General features: G+C 44.0%; 1 protein-coding gene across 11 annotated transcripts in view; it reads right to left on the bottom strand.

The window, feature by feature from the left end:
• PPFIA2 (PPFI scaffold protein A2) overlaps nucleotides 1-16,450 on the bottom strand; it is a 580,573-nt gene that overhangs the window by 268,520 nt on the left and 295,603 nt on the right. For all 11 annotated transcript variants that reach the window (XM_077265481.1, XM_077265479.1, XM_077265480.1 and 8 more), the window contains 2 exons: nucleotides 10,378-10,479; nucleotides 9,120-9,284 (listed from right to left, as the gene is read on the bottom strand). In XM_077265481.1, coding sequence (XP_077121596.1) covers nucleotides 9,120-9,284; nucleotides 10,378-10,479 — 267 coding nt within the window. The remainder of the gene's footprint in view (nucleotides 1-9,119; nucleotides 9,285-10,377; nucleotides 10,480-16,450) is intronic.

The following is a 16,450-nucleotide window of genomic DNA, read 5'->3' as shown; positions in this document are numbered from 1 at the left end:
TATTGCCCCATGGGTCTTTACAAAGGTGGTCACAGAAGTCATGGCACATTTCCATGAACTAAATGTCGTGATTGCCCCCATTTAGATGATTTTCTAACAGTAGGCAATTCAGTTCTTCATTGCACTAGACAGATGGAGAGTATAATGTCCACTCTAGAAGGGTTGGGGTGGCTACTGAACCTTAAAAAGTCACGTTTGCAGCCCCTGAAGGTGCAGGAATTCCTGGGTCTCATGCTGGATTCCGAGACTCAGGAGTGTTGGCTACCAGTGGCTAAATTAGAAGCATCCAACATCAGATGTTGAAGGCAGTAAACAATCCTTAGGGGTGCGATGTCCTTGCTAGGGTCACTCACTTCCTGTATTCCAGCTGCCTGGTGGGCCCAATTCCATATTAGTGCCTTAAAGTGGGAGATTTTACATAAAAAACATTTTCTTAGAGAGTGCCTGGAAAAAAGGGTTTCTCTGTCCCCATTGTGAGGCTGTGGCCTCTGATACAGCTAGGGGGCGCTGTTTGTTCTCCTCAGAATGTGCATGCAAACGGATGAAGTCCATAGGTGTGCATGAGAGTCACGGATTTCCAGTCCGGGTTTTCCAGATGGCTGAAGGCCACAGGTTTGTGTGTATTTAAAAACCCTGCAGTAAGGGGTATGGGTGTGTCAGGCCGTCAGGTGTGCGAGGTGCACGTCAGTGTCAGCCTGGTGTGTGCTGGTCTGCAGAGTGCATAGAGGCACAGGCCAGCAGAGCCAGCACCCAGGGCAGCTGAATAGCCTGGCACCCGCAGCGTACACAGAGATGCATGTTGTCCATGGTACTGGTCTCGGATGTGGACAGTCCTGTGCCCGGAGGTGGATGTCCTGTGCCCGAAAGAGGACTAGCATGTGCAACAATTGCAAACAGGTGGATATGGTGCCCGGCTGCTATCCGGAGGATATCCTGAACTGTGTACGACTGTGTGAGTAAAGAGTCTGTAAAGAGACTGATACAGCGATGCAGGACACCCACGAGAACTAGTCAGAGGAGGGCTGGCGTGTGTAGTGTCTGCAACATATGAGGCTGTGTGTATGGAGACGTATAGAGACTGTGAGATGGCATGCGGTCACCCAGGGAAACTGGACAAGGGAAGTCTGGCCTGTTTAGGGACCGCAAATCTAAAGCCATGTGATATGTATTGCTTTGATCCGGTGTAAACTGGTCACTGATAATATCTACTGAAGTTATATGCATTTATGTGAATTGGACTTTAATGCTGTGAAGAAACACATTAAAAGAGACTTTTGTGTTAGAATTTTTGGGTCACTGCTTCTTCACTGCGTACGATGCTACTGCAGCTTTACACCATCTACGATACAAATCCCTTCTTTGGTGGCTAAATTTGTCAAACTTGTCAAGGGTGGGTCCCTGGGCAAACCATATTTCCCCGAATTGTCACTATGGATGCCTGCCCCGGGGGTTGGGGGGTCCACCTTGGTGAGGTGATGGTCTAGGGGACTTGGACAGGGATGGAGATTGGTGGTTCAGCTAATGTGAAAGAGTTATTGACGGGGAGCTGGCAGTAAGACGGCTCCTTATGTCCCTACAGGGTCAGCATGTCAGAATCCTCTCCGACAATAAGGTGACGGTAGCCTACATCAACCACTAAGGGGGGACCCGATCCAGGCCTTTAATGGAGGTGGTGGATTGTATATTCCAAATAGCCGAAGCTCATCGGCTGTCATTAACTGATCTGCACATAAGAGGAAAAGAGCACATCAAGGCAGACTTTCTAAGCTGCAATCAGCTCGGGCAGCGAGAATGGGTGTTATGTTAAATTGTTCCATTTTCGACCGGATTGTGCAGATGTGGGGTCATCCAGATATAGACCGCTTCGCCACCAGGGGAAACAGAAGGGTGCATCAGTTCTGTTCTTTACACCCCAGAGATGGTCCACAGGTAGTAGATGCTTTGCTGATTCCGTGGGACTTCAGTCTGGCATATGCCTTCCCCCAATAGCCCTGATTCCATTGGTGTTGAGAAAGATTCAGGAGGACAGGGCGCAAGTTATCTTAATCGCCCTCTTTTGGCCCAAAAGGCTGTGGTTTTCCTGGCAGAGAACGATGTCTATCACCAATCCATGGGTTCTTCCGGAACTCCCAGATCTCCGCTCCCAGGGACCAATCTTCCATCCACGAGTGACCAGCCTACATCTGACAGCATGGAATTTGATAGGGCACTGTTGATTGTGAGAAAAACCTTTTCCTATCTAGTGGCCACTATACTTCAGAGTAGGAAGGTAGCCACGACAAAGATATATGCCAGAACCTGAAAGAAGTTTCTATCTATCTCAAATGCAGAAATTGGGGGGGGAGGTCCCGATAGGGCGAGATCTGGAGTTCCTACAAAAAGGTCTGGAGTTGGGACTATCTACCAGCACTTTCAAAGTCCAGGTATCGGCTCTGGGAGCCCTACGTAGTTGTAATCTGGCTCGGAATTATTGAGTGGCTAGGTTGATTAGGGCATCGGCTAGTTCTAGGCCCATCTGTAAAGAGGAAATATTGACTTGAGATCTCAACCTAGTTCTAACGGCGTTGACAGAATGTCCCTTTGAGACCATCGATTCAGCCTCAATAAACATTATTTCCCTTAAGGTGGCCCTTCTGGTTGCATTAACATCTGCCAGAAGGGTTAGTGAAATGCAGGCCCTTTCCAGACTTCCACCATATACCCAGTTCCTGGAGGAGAGGGTTATCTTGAAGCTGGATTCGTCTTACCTACCAAAAGTAGCCTCCAAATTTCACAGACTGAAGGAGATAGTTCTTCCTTTCTTCTGCACCAACCTTGGGAATCAGAAGGAAGAGAAGACTTTGGTCTTGATAAAATACAGTGGACATACACCAGCAGATGACATGGCTCCTGAAACCATCTTTGATTGTGCATACTTCACACTAGACCTTGGAAATCAAGGTCCCAGAGTCTGGAGGAAGAGTGGAGAGGTACACAATCCAAGCTGATTAAGGTCTAGTGTGAAGTTTCCACAATCAGTGATGGTTTGGGGAGCTATATCATCAGCTGGTGTAGATAGACTGTGTTTTATCAAGATGAAAATCAGCGCGGCCGTCTACCAGGAAAATTTAGAGCACTTCATGCTTCCCTCTGCCGACAACCTTTTTCGAGTTGGAGATTTCATTCTCTTGCAGGACTTGGCACCTGTCCACACTGCCAAAAGTATCAATACCTGGTTTAAAAACAACAGTGTCACTGTGCTTGATTGGCCAGCAAACTCGTCTGACCTTAACCGCATAGAGAATCTATGGGGTATTGTCAAGAGGAAGATGAGACACACCAGACCTAACAATGCAGACAAGCTGAAGGCTGCCATCAAAGCAACCTGGGCTTCCATAACATCTCAGGAGTGCCACAGGCTGATCGCCTCCATGCCATGCTGTATTGATGCAGTAATTGATGCCAAAGGAGCCCCGACCAAGTATTGAGTGCATTTACTGAAAATACATTTAAGTAGGCCAACATTTCATATTTTAAAATCATTTTTCAAGCTGGTGTTATAAAGTATTCTAATTTACTGAGATAATGACTTTTGGGTATTCGTTGGCTGTAAGACATAATCATCAACAATAACAGAAATAAACACTTGAAATACATCACTCTGTTTGTAATGACTCTATATAATATATGAGCTTCACTTTTTGTATTGAAGAACTTAAATAAATTACCGTATATACTCGAGTATAAGCTGAGAATTTCAGCCCATTTTTTTAGGCTGAAATTGCCCCTCGGCTTATACTCGAGTCTTTCCCAGGGGTCGGCAGCTGTCTAATCATACTCACCTGCTCCTGGTGCGGCCCCTGCACTTCCCTGGTTTTCCGGGCGCCGGCAGCTTCTTCCTGTGTTGAGCGGTCACATGGTACCGCTCATTACAGTAATGAATAATGAATAAGTAATGAATATGGACCCGACTCCACTCCCATAGGGGTGGAGCCGCATACTAATTACTGTAATGAGCGGTACCATGTGACCGCTCAACACAGGAAGAAGCTGCCGGCGCCCCGAGAACCAGGGACGTGCAGGGACCGCGCCAGGAGCAGGTGACTATAACGGGGGCATTGCGCGATATTCACCTGTTCCACAGCCGGGCTCCGGCTTCTGTGTCCTCTGCAGTGACGCTCAGGTCAGAGGGCGCGATGACGCAATTAGTGTGCGCGCCGCCCTCTGCATGAACTTCAGTGCAGAAGACGCAGCGGCGCCCGGCGGTGGAACGGGGACAGGTGACTATAGCAAGTGCCGGGGGCCTGAGCGACGAGAGGTGAGTATGTGACTTTTTTTTTTTAAATCTCAGCAACAGCATATGGGGCAAATGTCTCTATGGATCATCTTATGGGGTCATTATCAGCATTTGTGCAGCATTGTATGGGGCAACTGTCTGTAAGGAGCATCTTATGGGGCTATAAACAGCATTTGTGCAGCATTGTATGGGGCAAAAGTCTGTATGGAGCATCTTATGGGGTCATTATCAGCATTTGTGCAGCATTGTATGGGGCAACTGTCTGTATGGAGCATCTTATGGGGCCATAAACAGCATTTGTGCAGCATTGTATGGGGCAAAAGTCTGTATGGAGCATCTTATGAGGCCATAATCAGCATTTGTGCAGCATTATATGGGGCAAATGTCTGTATGGAGCATCTTATGAGGTCATAATCAACATTTGTGCAGCATTATATGGGGCATATTTTAATATGGAGCATCTTATGGGGCCCATCATGAACTGTATGGAGCATTATATGGGGCTCCTGATTCAATATGGATATTCAAAAACACTTAACCTACTGATGTCTCAATTAATTTTACTTTTATTGGTATCTATTTTTATTTTTGACAGTTACTGGTAGCTGCTGCATTTTCCACCCTAGGCTTATACTCGAGTCAGGGCCGGACTGGCCATAGGGCACTTCTGGCAAATGCCAGAAGGGCCGGTGCCAGTGGTGGGCCGCTCAATCCGCCGCCCCCGCCGTCGCATTCAACTATACCGGCGTATAGACGCCGGTACAGTTGAATGCAATGATGGAGGAGAGAGCGTCTACAGACGCTCCTCTCCCATCATTCCCCGCTCTGCCTCTGACACTGCGGGTGCGCGATGATGTCATATCATCGCGCACCTGCTGTGTCCCAGGCAGACTGCAGCTGCTGAGACAGGAGCAGGAACCAGGAAGCAACGCTGGGCACGAGGAGAGGTGAGGAGAGTTTTTTTTTTTCTGGACTGTGGGGCCATTCTCGGAGGAGGTGAGGGGAGGAAGAGAAGAGATGTGGGCTGTATATAGTTCTCTGTGGGCTGTGCTCTGTGCTGTATACTACTGTGTGCTCTGTGCTATATATAGTTCTCTGTGGGCTGTGCTCTGTGCTGTATACTACTGTGGGCTGTATATAGCTCTCTGTGGGCTGTGCTCTGTGCTGTATACTACTGTGGGCTGTATATAGTTCTCTGTGGGCTGTGCTCTGTGCTGTATACTGCTGTGGGCTGTATATAGCTCTCTGTGGGCTGTGCTCTGTGCTGTATACTACTGTGGGCTGTATATAGCTCTCTGTGGGCTGTGCTCTGTGCTGTATACTGCTGTGGGCTGTATATAGTTCTCTGTGGGCTGTGCTCTGTGCTGTATACTACTGTGGGCTGTATATAGTTCTCTGTGGGCTGTGCTCTGTGCTGTATACTGCTGTGGGCTGTATATAGCTCTCTGTGGGCTGTGCTCTGTGCTGTATACTACTGTGTGCTCTGTGCTATATATAGTTCTCTGTGGGCTGTGCTCTGTGCTGTATACTGCTGTGGGCTGTATATAGCTCTCTGTGGGCTGTGCTCTGTGCTGTATACTGCTGTGGGCTGTATATAGTTCTCTGTGGGCTGTGCTCTGTGCTGTATACTGCTGTGGGCTGTATATAGTTCTCTGTGGGCTGTGCTCTGTGCTGTATACTACTGTGGGCTGTATATAGTTCTCTGTGGGCTGTGCTCTGTGCTGTATACTGCTGTGGGCTGTATATAGCTCTCTGTGGGCTGTGCTCTGTGCTGTATACTACTGTGTGCTCTGTGCTATATATAGTTCTCTGCGGGCTGTGCTCTGTGCTGTATACTGCTGTGGGCTGTATATAGTTCTCTGTGGGCTGTGCTCTGTGCTGTATACTGCTGTGGGCTGTATATAGTTCTCTGTGGGCTGTGCTCTGTGCTGTATACTACTGTGGGCTGTATATAGTTCTCTGTGGGCTGTGCTCTGTGCTGTATATAGTTCTCTGTGGGCTGTGCTCTGTGCTGTATACTACTGTGGGCTGTATATAGTTATCTGTGGGCTGTGCTCTGTGCTGTATACTACTGTGGGCTGTATATAGTTCTCTGTGGGCTGTGCTCTGTGCTGTATATAGTTCTCTGTGGGCTGTGCTCTGTGCTGTATACTACTGTGGGCTGTATATAGTTCTCTGTGGGCTGTGCTCTGTGCTGTATGCTACTGTGGGCTGTATATAGTTCTCTGTGGGCTGTGCTCTGTGCTGTATATAGTTCTCTGTGGGCTGTGCTCTGTGCTGTATACTACTGTGGGCTGTATATAGTTCTCTGTGGGCTGTGCTCTGTGCTGTATACTACTGTGTGCTGTATATAGTTCTCTGTGGGCTGTGCTGTATATAGTACTCTGTGAGCTGTGCTGTATATAGTACTCTGTGGGCTGTGCTGTATATAGTACTCTGTGGGCTGTGCTGTGTATAGTACTCTGTGGGCTGTGCTGTATATAGTACTCTGTGGGCTGTGCTGTATATAGTACTCTCTGGGCTGTGCTGTATATAGTACTCTCTGGGCTGTGCTGTATATAGTACTCTCTGGGCTGTGCTGTATATAGTACTCTCTGGGCTGTGCTTTATATAGTACTCTGGGCTGTGCTGTATATAGTACTCTGGGCTGTGCTTTATATAGTTCTCTGTGGGCTGTGCTGTATATAGTTCTCTGTGGGCTGTGCTGTATATATTACTTTGTGGGCTGTGCTGTATATATTACTTTGTGGGCTGTGCTGTATATATTACTCTGTGGGCTGTGCTGTATACTACTGTGTGGACTGTGCTGTATACTTCTACGTGTTCTGTGCTGTATACTACTGTGTGGTCTGTGCTGTATACTACTGTGTGGTCTGTGCTGTATACTACTGTGTGGTCTGTGCTGAATACTGCTGTGTGGGCTGTGTTATCTACTACGCGAGCTGTGCTATAGTATGCAGGCTGTGCTGTATACTATGCGGTTTGTGCTATATAATATGCGGGCTTTGCTATATACTATGGGGAGTATATTATATTCTATGGGGGAGGCCATGTTATGTACTATGTGGCTGTGTTATATACTATTGTGGGGGTATATTATATTCTATGGGGGAGGCTGCGTTATATACTATGGGGGGCTGCATTATATTCTATGGGGGGCTACATTATATATTATGGGGAGGTGGGCTGTATTATATTCTATGGGGGTTACATACTCTGGGGTGGCTGCATTATACTCTGTGGGGTGGCTGCATTATACTCTGGGGTGGCTGCATTATACTCTGGGGTGGCTGCATTATACTATATGTGGGCTGCATTATACTGTATCGAGGACTATGGGGAATACGTTATACTATATGAAGAACTATGGGGTGCATTATACTATGGGAAGTGAATTGTACTACATGGATGACTGTGGCGGTGCATTATACTATATGGAGCACTATGAGGATTGTATTATGCTATATGGAGGACTATGAGTATTGTATTATGCTATATGGAGGACTATGAGGAGTGTATTATACTATGTGGAGGACTGAGCAGTGTATTTTAATATATGGAGGACTATAGGGAGTGTATTATACTATATGGAGGACTATGGAGCACATTATAATATATGGAGGACTATGGGGTGTATTTTACTAAACAAGTAAAATGCTGCATATTCGGATTGTTTTTGCTGGAACAAAAAGCCTTGTTGTCAGCAGCACATTGCCAGTGTAAACTGTAGATGTGCTGCTGAAAACATGATACTGTATGGTGATCTATTAGTGATCGTTCTGTCTCATCATTATTCCTCAGCTGGTGGAAAGAGGCCGGGAAACAAGCGTTGAACAACTTCAGTATTGTCGATCAAACTCGTTTAGCGGCCTGAACTCAGCGCACGTAAATACAACAGAAAGGCTTTTGTGTGATGTGCAATATGTTAGCATTTGGGGCCCCACTTTGCCTAAAACCGGCCCTGCCTACAAGTGTACAAAGATATTATACAGTCACCATGTGACAAGTGGGCCTGTGTAACTTCAAATGCCAGGGCTGAATTTTAGTCCCAGTCCGGCCCTGACTCGAGTCATTAAGTTTTACCAGTTTTTTGTGGCAAAAATTAGGGGGTCGGCTTATACTCGGGTCGGCTTATACTCAAGTATATACGGTAACTTTTTGATGATATTCTAATTTTGTGAGATGCACCTGTAGGTTTTAAAATAATAGACTTCCCCTCACCCTTGTATTAAATGACCATTATCTTTAAATACAAAGCGGAATTTTTTTTTCATTATACATACTTTTTAGTTGGATGGATTTTTGCATTTTTTGTTATGAAACTTTACAATCTGTTTTCTTAAATACTATGGTCACAATTCATCAAGACTGGCCCTATGCACACCACTCTCGGTGAAGGGTATACTGGAATAACATATTACTAATACACTATGTAGTGTCCTCTTAATGAATTTGGTGTATCTTTTAACTTGAGTATATTTGTGCTGTAATTTACGCTACATTTGTGTTGTAAATTATGATGAATTTGTCAGCTGAGCCCTGCAGTGCCCCAATCCAGCTAAACTTTGCCCAGTTTTAAAAAACTATCTGGGAATGACAAACACACCGAGTAGGAGTTGGGCAAAAATATTTAGACATTTCAGTTTTAAATAAACATTTTTGCAAAAACTGTTTAATGAATTAGAGCCTACAAAGAAAAATGTGTTGCAACCATATGGTGGAAGACCTAAAATGACAAATGTGTGCTTACAAGATAAGAACCATGAGATAATAACCATGAACATATATACTCTAAATATGGTTGAACAGTATAGTACACGATCTATAAGGTAAAAAATTGTACCTTTTCATCTAGAGCTTTATGATGCTCAAACAGAGATTTCAGAGCTTTAAGAACTTCTACTTCACTGGAAACACCAGAGGGGGACTGTGCTTGTCGTTTAACCACGGTCATCCTCAACGACCTCTCGTGTCTTGAGACAAGGCACTCCAGATGCTCCAGTAAAAGCTGTTGTAGAAAAAAAGAAAAATTCTAAGCTACAGCACTGCTACCTTCAATACAAAGAAATTCACCCCAAAGGATGCAAGATATTCATTACAACTGCAAGAACTGTATAATTTAAAGGAGTTGTCCAGGACTTTAACATTGATGGCCTATACTTAGGATAGGTCATCAATGTCAGATTGGTTGGGGTGCAAAACCCTGCACCCCCACCAATAATCTGCTCCCAGTTTCGGCAGCTGCACAGCTCCGTCAACGGAATAGTGGCCATGGCTGGGTATTGCAAATCCACCCCCTACTGATTTGAATAGGTGGTGGTTGTGCAGTAGCTGGCCGTGGCCACTTTACAGCCAATTAAACTGTTTTGTGCAGTTCCGTTAACAGAGCCGTTCCAACCGACACTGGGAACAGCTGATTGGTGGGGGTGCCAAGTGTCAGACCCCCAACGATTAGACATTGATGACCTATCCTACAGATCAATGTTAAAGTCCCAGACAAACCCTTTAATTCTATAATTGTGTTACAATAAGTAGAACTTTTGTAGCTCAGGAATAAAAAAAAACAAAGCTTGAATACTGTAAAGGTATATTACAAAAAAAAACAGCACAAAATTTTGGAACAAAAAAAATCTGATGTAATAATGTGGACTTTCGCTTTTATAGGTTTTTCAGGCTTACAAATTATTACTGCATTTAGGTGTAAATACTATCATTACATTATTGCTGTGTCACTCCCTGTCCATGGTCTCCCTAATGTATCCAGTGCTGATAGTTACACTCCCAAAAGCTAAGTCCACCTCTCAGACCTTATTGTAAATGGATGGAGGTGGCATTCCTTCTATTGTACAGACCAGCCATTAGGAACTGGCACACTTAGAAGCGGCTTATCTGGCCCTAAACACTTTAAAGTGGACGTTCTGAGAAGGAAAGAAAAGAACACAAGGGGGAGCCAAAACAGTCTGTAATTTTATATTTTAATAGTTCCAATAAAAAATGGTCACATTAAAAAATTGAAGCATTAGTTATATCCCTTCCAAATATCATGCATTAGAAATAATGGACAAAAATGGCAAGCAGACAGTAATGGGCAGTGTACTTACTCGTGTGTTGTTCCTTTCCGCTTTAAGTTCTGAAATCTCTTCCTCCTTTTCTAGAAGCTGCTCCCTGCATGCATTCAGTTCTTTTGTCAGTGCAGCAAACTCCTATAGAAAAGAGGTAGAAATGATTCAGTTATTGCATTAAAGAGATACGTGAGCTACATTCAGCACATACTGGAATGATTGAGAGTCATTTTTAAGGACGATATCTTCACTGAAGAGGAGACCTGGCACACCATATGGGAAATGTGAAAATGTTTAACTTGACCAAGAAAAGAATATCGTCATCCCAGAAAACGTATACATTTCTAAGTCAAAAGCATATCTGTTTGTCAGGGTTTATACACTCAGATTTAGGAGGCAATATACGGTAAATAATGGGACTACATTGGTCATACAAATACATTCATATTTGGTTAGTATAGAACCAATTTAGATTTTTCCACCAAACAACTAAAAAAAATGTTCCACTCCTTATTCTTTAAAATTCAGTTATCATTCAGATGTTTTTTGGGTGCTTTTTACAAGCTAAAATTGTATGCATAATATTTATAATCAGACCACAACTGTAACACAGATAAAAAAGACTCTAACAAATAGCTGTTGGCTGGCCAATAGTTCGACTATCTCTCGCAACTCCTCCATACACTGCCAAGCACTCCTGTGCTCTTTATCAGAGCGCGACTGATGGATTCTCCGCAAGAACAAATGGATGGTCAGTCCAAAATCGGACATTCCGGATTTTTATCTCCCCTGACATCAACTGTCACGCAAGTCGGGAGGCCCCCATACACATTAGACTGCTGGCCAAGCCCACTGATCTCAGCAGGTTTGGACAATGTTAGTGTAATGTATATGAGGGCCTTAAAGTACATCTTTAGGATATAGATGTTTATCAGATTAAAAGATCTATTAATGGCTGGTACCAATACTAATAAAAGTTTATTATCATAATAAATTATGGATAAAATTATGGACCACACTTTTAAGAAACAGCGCTATTTATTGTAGACAACATGGCCCTGCCATAGCCATCAGCTCAAGAATGACATCCATCCAAGTACTGTCTGATTTTTTCACGGACCCCTACACTTGCATTGGCGATTTAGATCCACTGTCAGACAATGTTGGACATGTCTCAGTGATTTTGCAGGGATCGATCAGTCCAACAAATAAATTGGATATGTGACTAGCCCCATAGACTATCATAAGTGCGAGTTATATCCATGAAAAACTAAGTTAGGACTCGTACGTCTGAGTGACGCCTTATTCTAATCATTATGAATAATTTTCAATATTCCAAACTGGTACATTACACAAATAAAAATTCAAAAGAGTTGTGATAAATGTTACCCTTTATTGCTTTAGCCAAGTTACTGCACTTTACAATATGGAAAGTTGGATGGTTGAACTGTCCAGATGAAGATACCGCATTAACTACATATTTCACAGAACAAATTCTCCTCTTATGTAACTAATAGAAATTTAGCTTACACTCAAGAACAGTGCAGTATGACCTTCCCCACCAAACATCAAGGAAGGCTCAAATTTCCTTCCTCCTTTCAGATTTTGTCTGGCCTATTTTTAAATTTTTGTGTGAAATCATGCCCTATTTGCCTTTTTTTCTTCAGGTTTTTTTTGTGTTGTTCCAATACACACAAAGGAAATAAAGATATAAACAGTATAACACAAACATGAGTCCACCCCTCACATTTTTGTATTTTATTGTATCTTTTCATGGTATAACATCGAAGATATGACACTTTGATACAATGTAAAGTAGTAAGTGTACAGCTAGAATAACAGTGTAAATTTGGTGTGTTCTCTATATATCTCAACAGGCAACCATTAAGGTATAACCCACTGGCAACAAGAGTGAGTACACCCCTAAGTGAAAATGGCCAAACTGTAGCCAAAGTGTGAATATTTTGTGTGGCCAGCATTATTTTCAAGCACTACCTTAACTCTCTTTGGCATGGAGTTCAGTAGAGTTTCACAGGTGGCCATTTGTTAGGTGTCAAGTTCCCGCCTCTGCACAGGGGGAATCTCGAACCATCTCCGCTGCGGTCTCCCATTCTTCTCCAGCCGCAGTCTGGAGTCTGCTCAGCGGAGACGTCGGTCCCAGTGTCTTGCTCAGTTTCACTCTGTGCATAGGGTTGCTGCTTCTTTTCCAGCTTCTGCCATTGAAGCCAGTACTGGGCAGCGGCGAGCAGACGCTTTTGGGACTAAGTCCTGCTTTTCCCCTTCTGAGCATGCCCAGGGCAAGATCTCCCATTGGAGATCGAGGGTCACATGCTCAGATACTGCAGCAGATCCCATTGGTACTCCAGGAAGGTCCTGAAGGTGCTCAACTTCTGTGGCAGCTTCCCATTGGTCCTTCTGGGAAGGTCCTGTACATGCTGCAGCTATAAAAGGTTCGCATGACCGCACGGCCATGCGCTAGTGTACATTTGTATGTGTGTGTGTGTTCATGAGTGCAAGTCGTCGTTAAATATCCTATCCCTATTGAATGACTACTCACATAAGGTGGATGATTGATATGTAGGGCCCGATTTAGCCATCAGCACGTAACACACAAAACAGCGTCTATAGCTGTGACCGACAGTGCGGTGCCGTGCGCTTTCACAGCGCTTTCCTGACCCAAGCCTGGGTGGTTAGTGGCGTCCACCAGTGCGGCACCGAACGCACTCTCGTGCATCTTTATTAATATTATTTCTTTCTCTCTGACACCCCAGTTGCGGTGTCGAACGCAAGAGGTCTATATGAACTCAAATCCTGTGTCTTGGGATTGAGTTCTGGGACTCCTTGCTTGCGCTCTTGGTGCGGTACCGCGGCCCTGTGACACAACAGGGTTCGCTTCCTCCACACAGGGTGAAGTTAACCCGTGTTTGTGTCCACATTGTACCACCATATAGTCTGTCATTGCTTAGCAGAAGGTTCCATCTCTGCACGGTGGACCCCGGGCTGCGAACGCACCTAACTCTATCTTCCTAATTATTTGGTGTGTTCCGCTAGCCCTAACACCATTGGAATCCCCTTTCACTCCTCCATGATGACATCACCTTCCATTTGAGGATGCCCCACAGATGCTCAATAGGGTTTAGATCTAGAGACATGCTTGGCCATTCCAGCACCTTTACCCTCAGTCTCTTTAGCAAGGCAGTGGTCATCTCGGAGGTGTGTTTGGGGTCGTTATCATGTTGAAATACTGCCCTGCAGCCCAATTTACAAGGGAGGGGACCATGCTTTGCTTCAGTATTTTACAGTATATGTTCCCACAATGAACTGTAGCTTCCCACAATTAGCAACACTCATGCAGCTCCAAACCATGACACTTCCACCACCATGCTTGACTGTAGGCAAGACACACTTCTCTTTGTACTCCTCATTTGATTGCTGCCACACACACACTTGACACCATCTAAACCAAATAAGTTTATCTTGGTCTCATCAGACCACAGGTCATGGTTGCAGTAATCCATGTCATTAGTCTGCTTGTCTTCAGCAAACTGTTTGTGGGCTTTCTTGTGCATCATCTTTAGAAGAGGTTTCCTTCAGTGAAGACAGCCTTACAGACCAATTTAATGTAGTGTGTGGCGTATGGCCAGCTCACTGACAGGCTAACCCCTCCACCCCTTTAACATCTGCAGCAATGGTGGCAGCCCTGATACATCTATTTTGAAAAGACAACCTCTGGATATGACACTGAGCAAGTGCACTCAACCTCTTTGTCCAACCATGGCGAGGCCTGTTCTGAGTGGAACATGTCTTGTTAAACCACTGTATGGTCTTGGCCACCGTGCTACAGCTCAGTTTCAGGGTGCTGGCAATCTGCTTACAGTCTAGGCCATGTTTATGTTGAGCAACATTGTTTTTTCATGCCATGTTGAACTTCTAGTGACCAGTGTGAGAGTGATAACACCAAATTTAACACACCTAACACCTTGTAACACTAATGAGTCACATGACACCAGAGACCGAAAATGGCTAATTGAGCACAATTTTGCCATTTTGACTTATGGATGTACTCACTTTTGTTGCCAGTGGTTTAGACATTAATGGCTGTGTGTTCAGTTATTAAGAGGGCACACCAAACTTACACTGTTAGGCTATGTTCACATGTTGCGTTTTTGTTGCATTTTTTTTTCTCTTGGCAGTAAAGAAGCTGCTTGCAAAAAGCAGGTTTTGCTGCATTTTTCAGGATCCCAAAGTTCAGCTTTGTTTCCACCACAAAACCATGAACACAGCTCAGCAATTTAAGACATACAGTACAGACCAAAAGTTTGGACACACCTTCTCATTTAAAGATTTTTCTGTATTTTCATGACTGTGAAAATTGTACATTCACACTGAAGGCATCAAAACTATGAATTAACACATGTGGAATTATATACTTAACAAAAAAGTGTGAAACAAATGAAATTATAGATAAAAAATGGACAGCACCACAGCAACTGTGACAGAACAGCTTACGTGTTTATTCTGCCATCTGCAACGTTTCGGTCCTAAGACCTTTATCAAGCATAGTGAAAAGACAATACAACCACCATTATATACCATCAGACCCAACCCATCAATTAACTAGTAACCAATGGGGTAGTCTTCTGTGTTTAGAAAAAATACATCGTGATATAACAAACATATATACAATTAAAAACAGTCATAAATAATCAGCCCTCCGTATATACTAACTACTCACATAGTTTTATATAGATATATTTCTAGGTATTATCTTAGGATGGTTGTTTCCCCTTTATCTGTCATCTTTCATTTCAGGTCCATGTTGAAGAGCCTGGACAGGATATGTACAGATATGTACAGGTGTAGTTAAATTGATAATTTCTAAGAGTGCCCGGATGATATGGCTATAATTTCGCTGTACAATATGGACCTGGAGTGAAAAAAGAAAAAATTCTATTGGGAATTCTTGATCTATATGGTTAAATTGTTTTTGGCGCACCAGTACCGTTTGGAGAGAAGAAATGCTGAGAGAACGCTTCTGTCATGCGCATTTGTAATGTATTGTGTCCCGTTTAGATTTGGGATATGCGCACAGGACTCCTGCAGGCTGATGACGCCATGGACATGCGCATTGCGTTGTTGTGATGAGACAATAGTGGGCGTATCTATTGAAAATGACACATCGAGAAATCACTCTTTGGATTGGTGTACTGTTGAGCGCTGCATGCTGGGGAGGCGGCGGTCACATGATGTGGGAGTCAGTGAATGGATTGGACTGCTACCGCTATGGACACGCCCACGTCGCTATGACAATCACAGATGCTTTGTCCAGATTGGTGTACTGCTGAGCGCTGCATGTTGGGGAGGCGGCGGTCACATGGTGTGGGAGTCAGTGAATGGATTGGACTGCTACTGCTATGGACACGCCCACGTCGCTATGACAATCACAGATGCTTTGTCCAGATTGGTGTGATCGGTGTTGTTTACACCACGGACTCCGGGGCTGTTTATATGGATTTATGGGCATAATTCAATAGTAGAGAGCGATCAGAGTTAGCTAAACTATGTGAGTAGTTAGTATATATGGAGGGCTGATTATTTATGACTGTTTTTAATTGTATATATGTTTGTTATATCACGATGTATTTTTTCTAAACACAGAAGACTACCCCATTGGTTACTAGTTAATTGATGGGTTGGGTCTGATGGTATATAATGGTGGTTGTATTGTCTTTTCATTATGCTTGATAAAGGTCTTAGGACCGAAACGTTGCAGATGGCAGAATAAACACGTAAGCTGTTCTGTCACAGTTGCTGTGGTGCTGTCCATTTTTTATCTATATTTGGATTTATATGCTGGGATGGATCCCCTGGTGTGGACGGGCACCCTATTGTCCATGGAGACGTTGTTATTTTAGGGTGCGGCCTGACTATCCTTTTTTGATATTGACAAATGAAATTATGTCTTATATTCTAGGTTCTTCAAAGTAGCCACCTTTTGCTTTGATGACTGCTTTGCACACTCTTGGCATTCTCTTGATAAGCTTTAAGAGGTAGTCACCGGGAATGGTCTTCCAACAATCTTGAAGGAGTTCCCAGAGATGCTTAGCACTTG

This window comes from Ranitomeya variabilis, chromosome 5 (assembly GCF_051348905.1).
Source record: "Ranitomeya variabilis isolate aRanVar5 chromosome 5, aRanVar5.hap1, whole genome shotgun sequence".
In the NCBI taxonomy this organism is placed as follows: Eukaryota; Metazoa; Chordata; class Amphibia; order Anura; family Dendrobatidae; genus Ranitomeya; species Ranitomeya variabilis.
The sequence above is the reverse complement of the archived record's forward strand: the minus strand, read 5'-3'. Positions and strand labels throughout refer to the sequence as shown.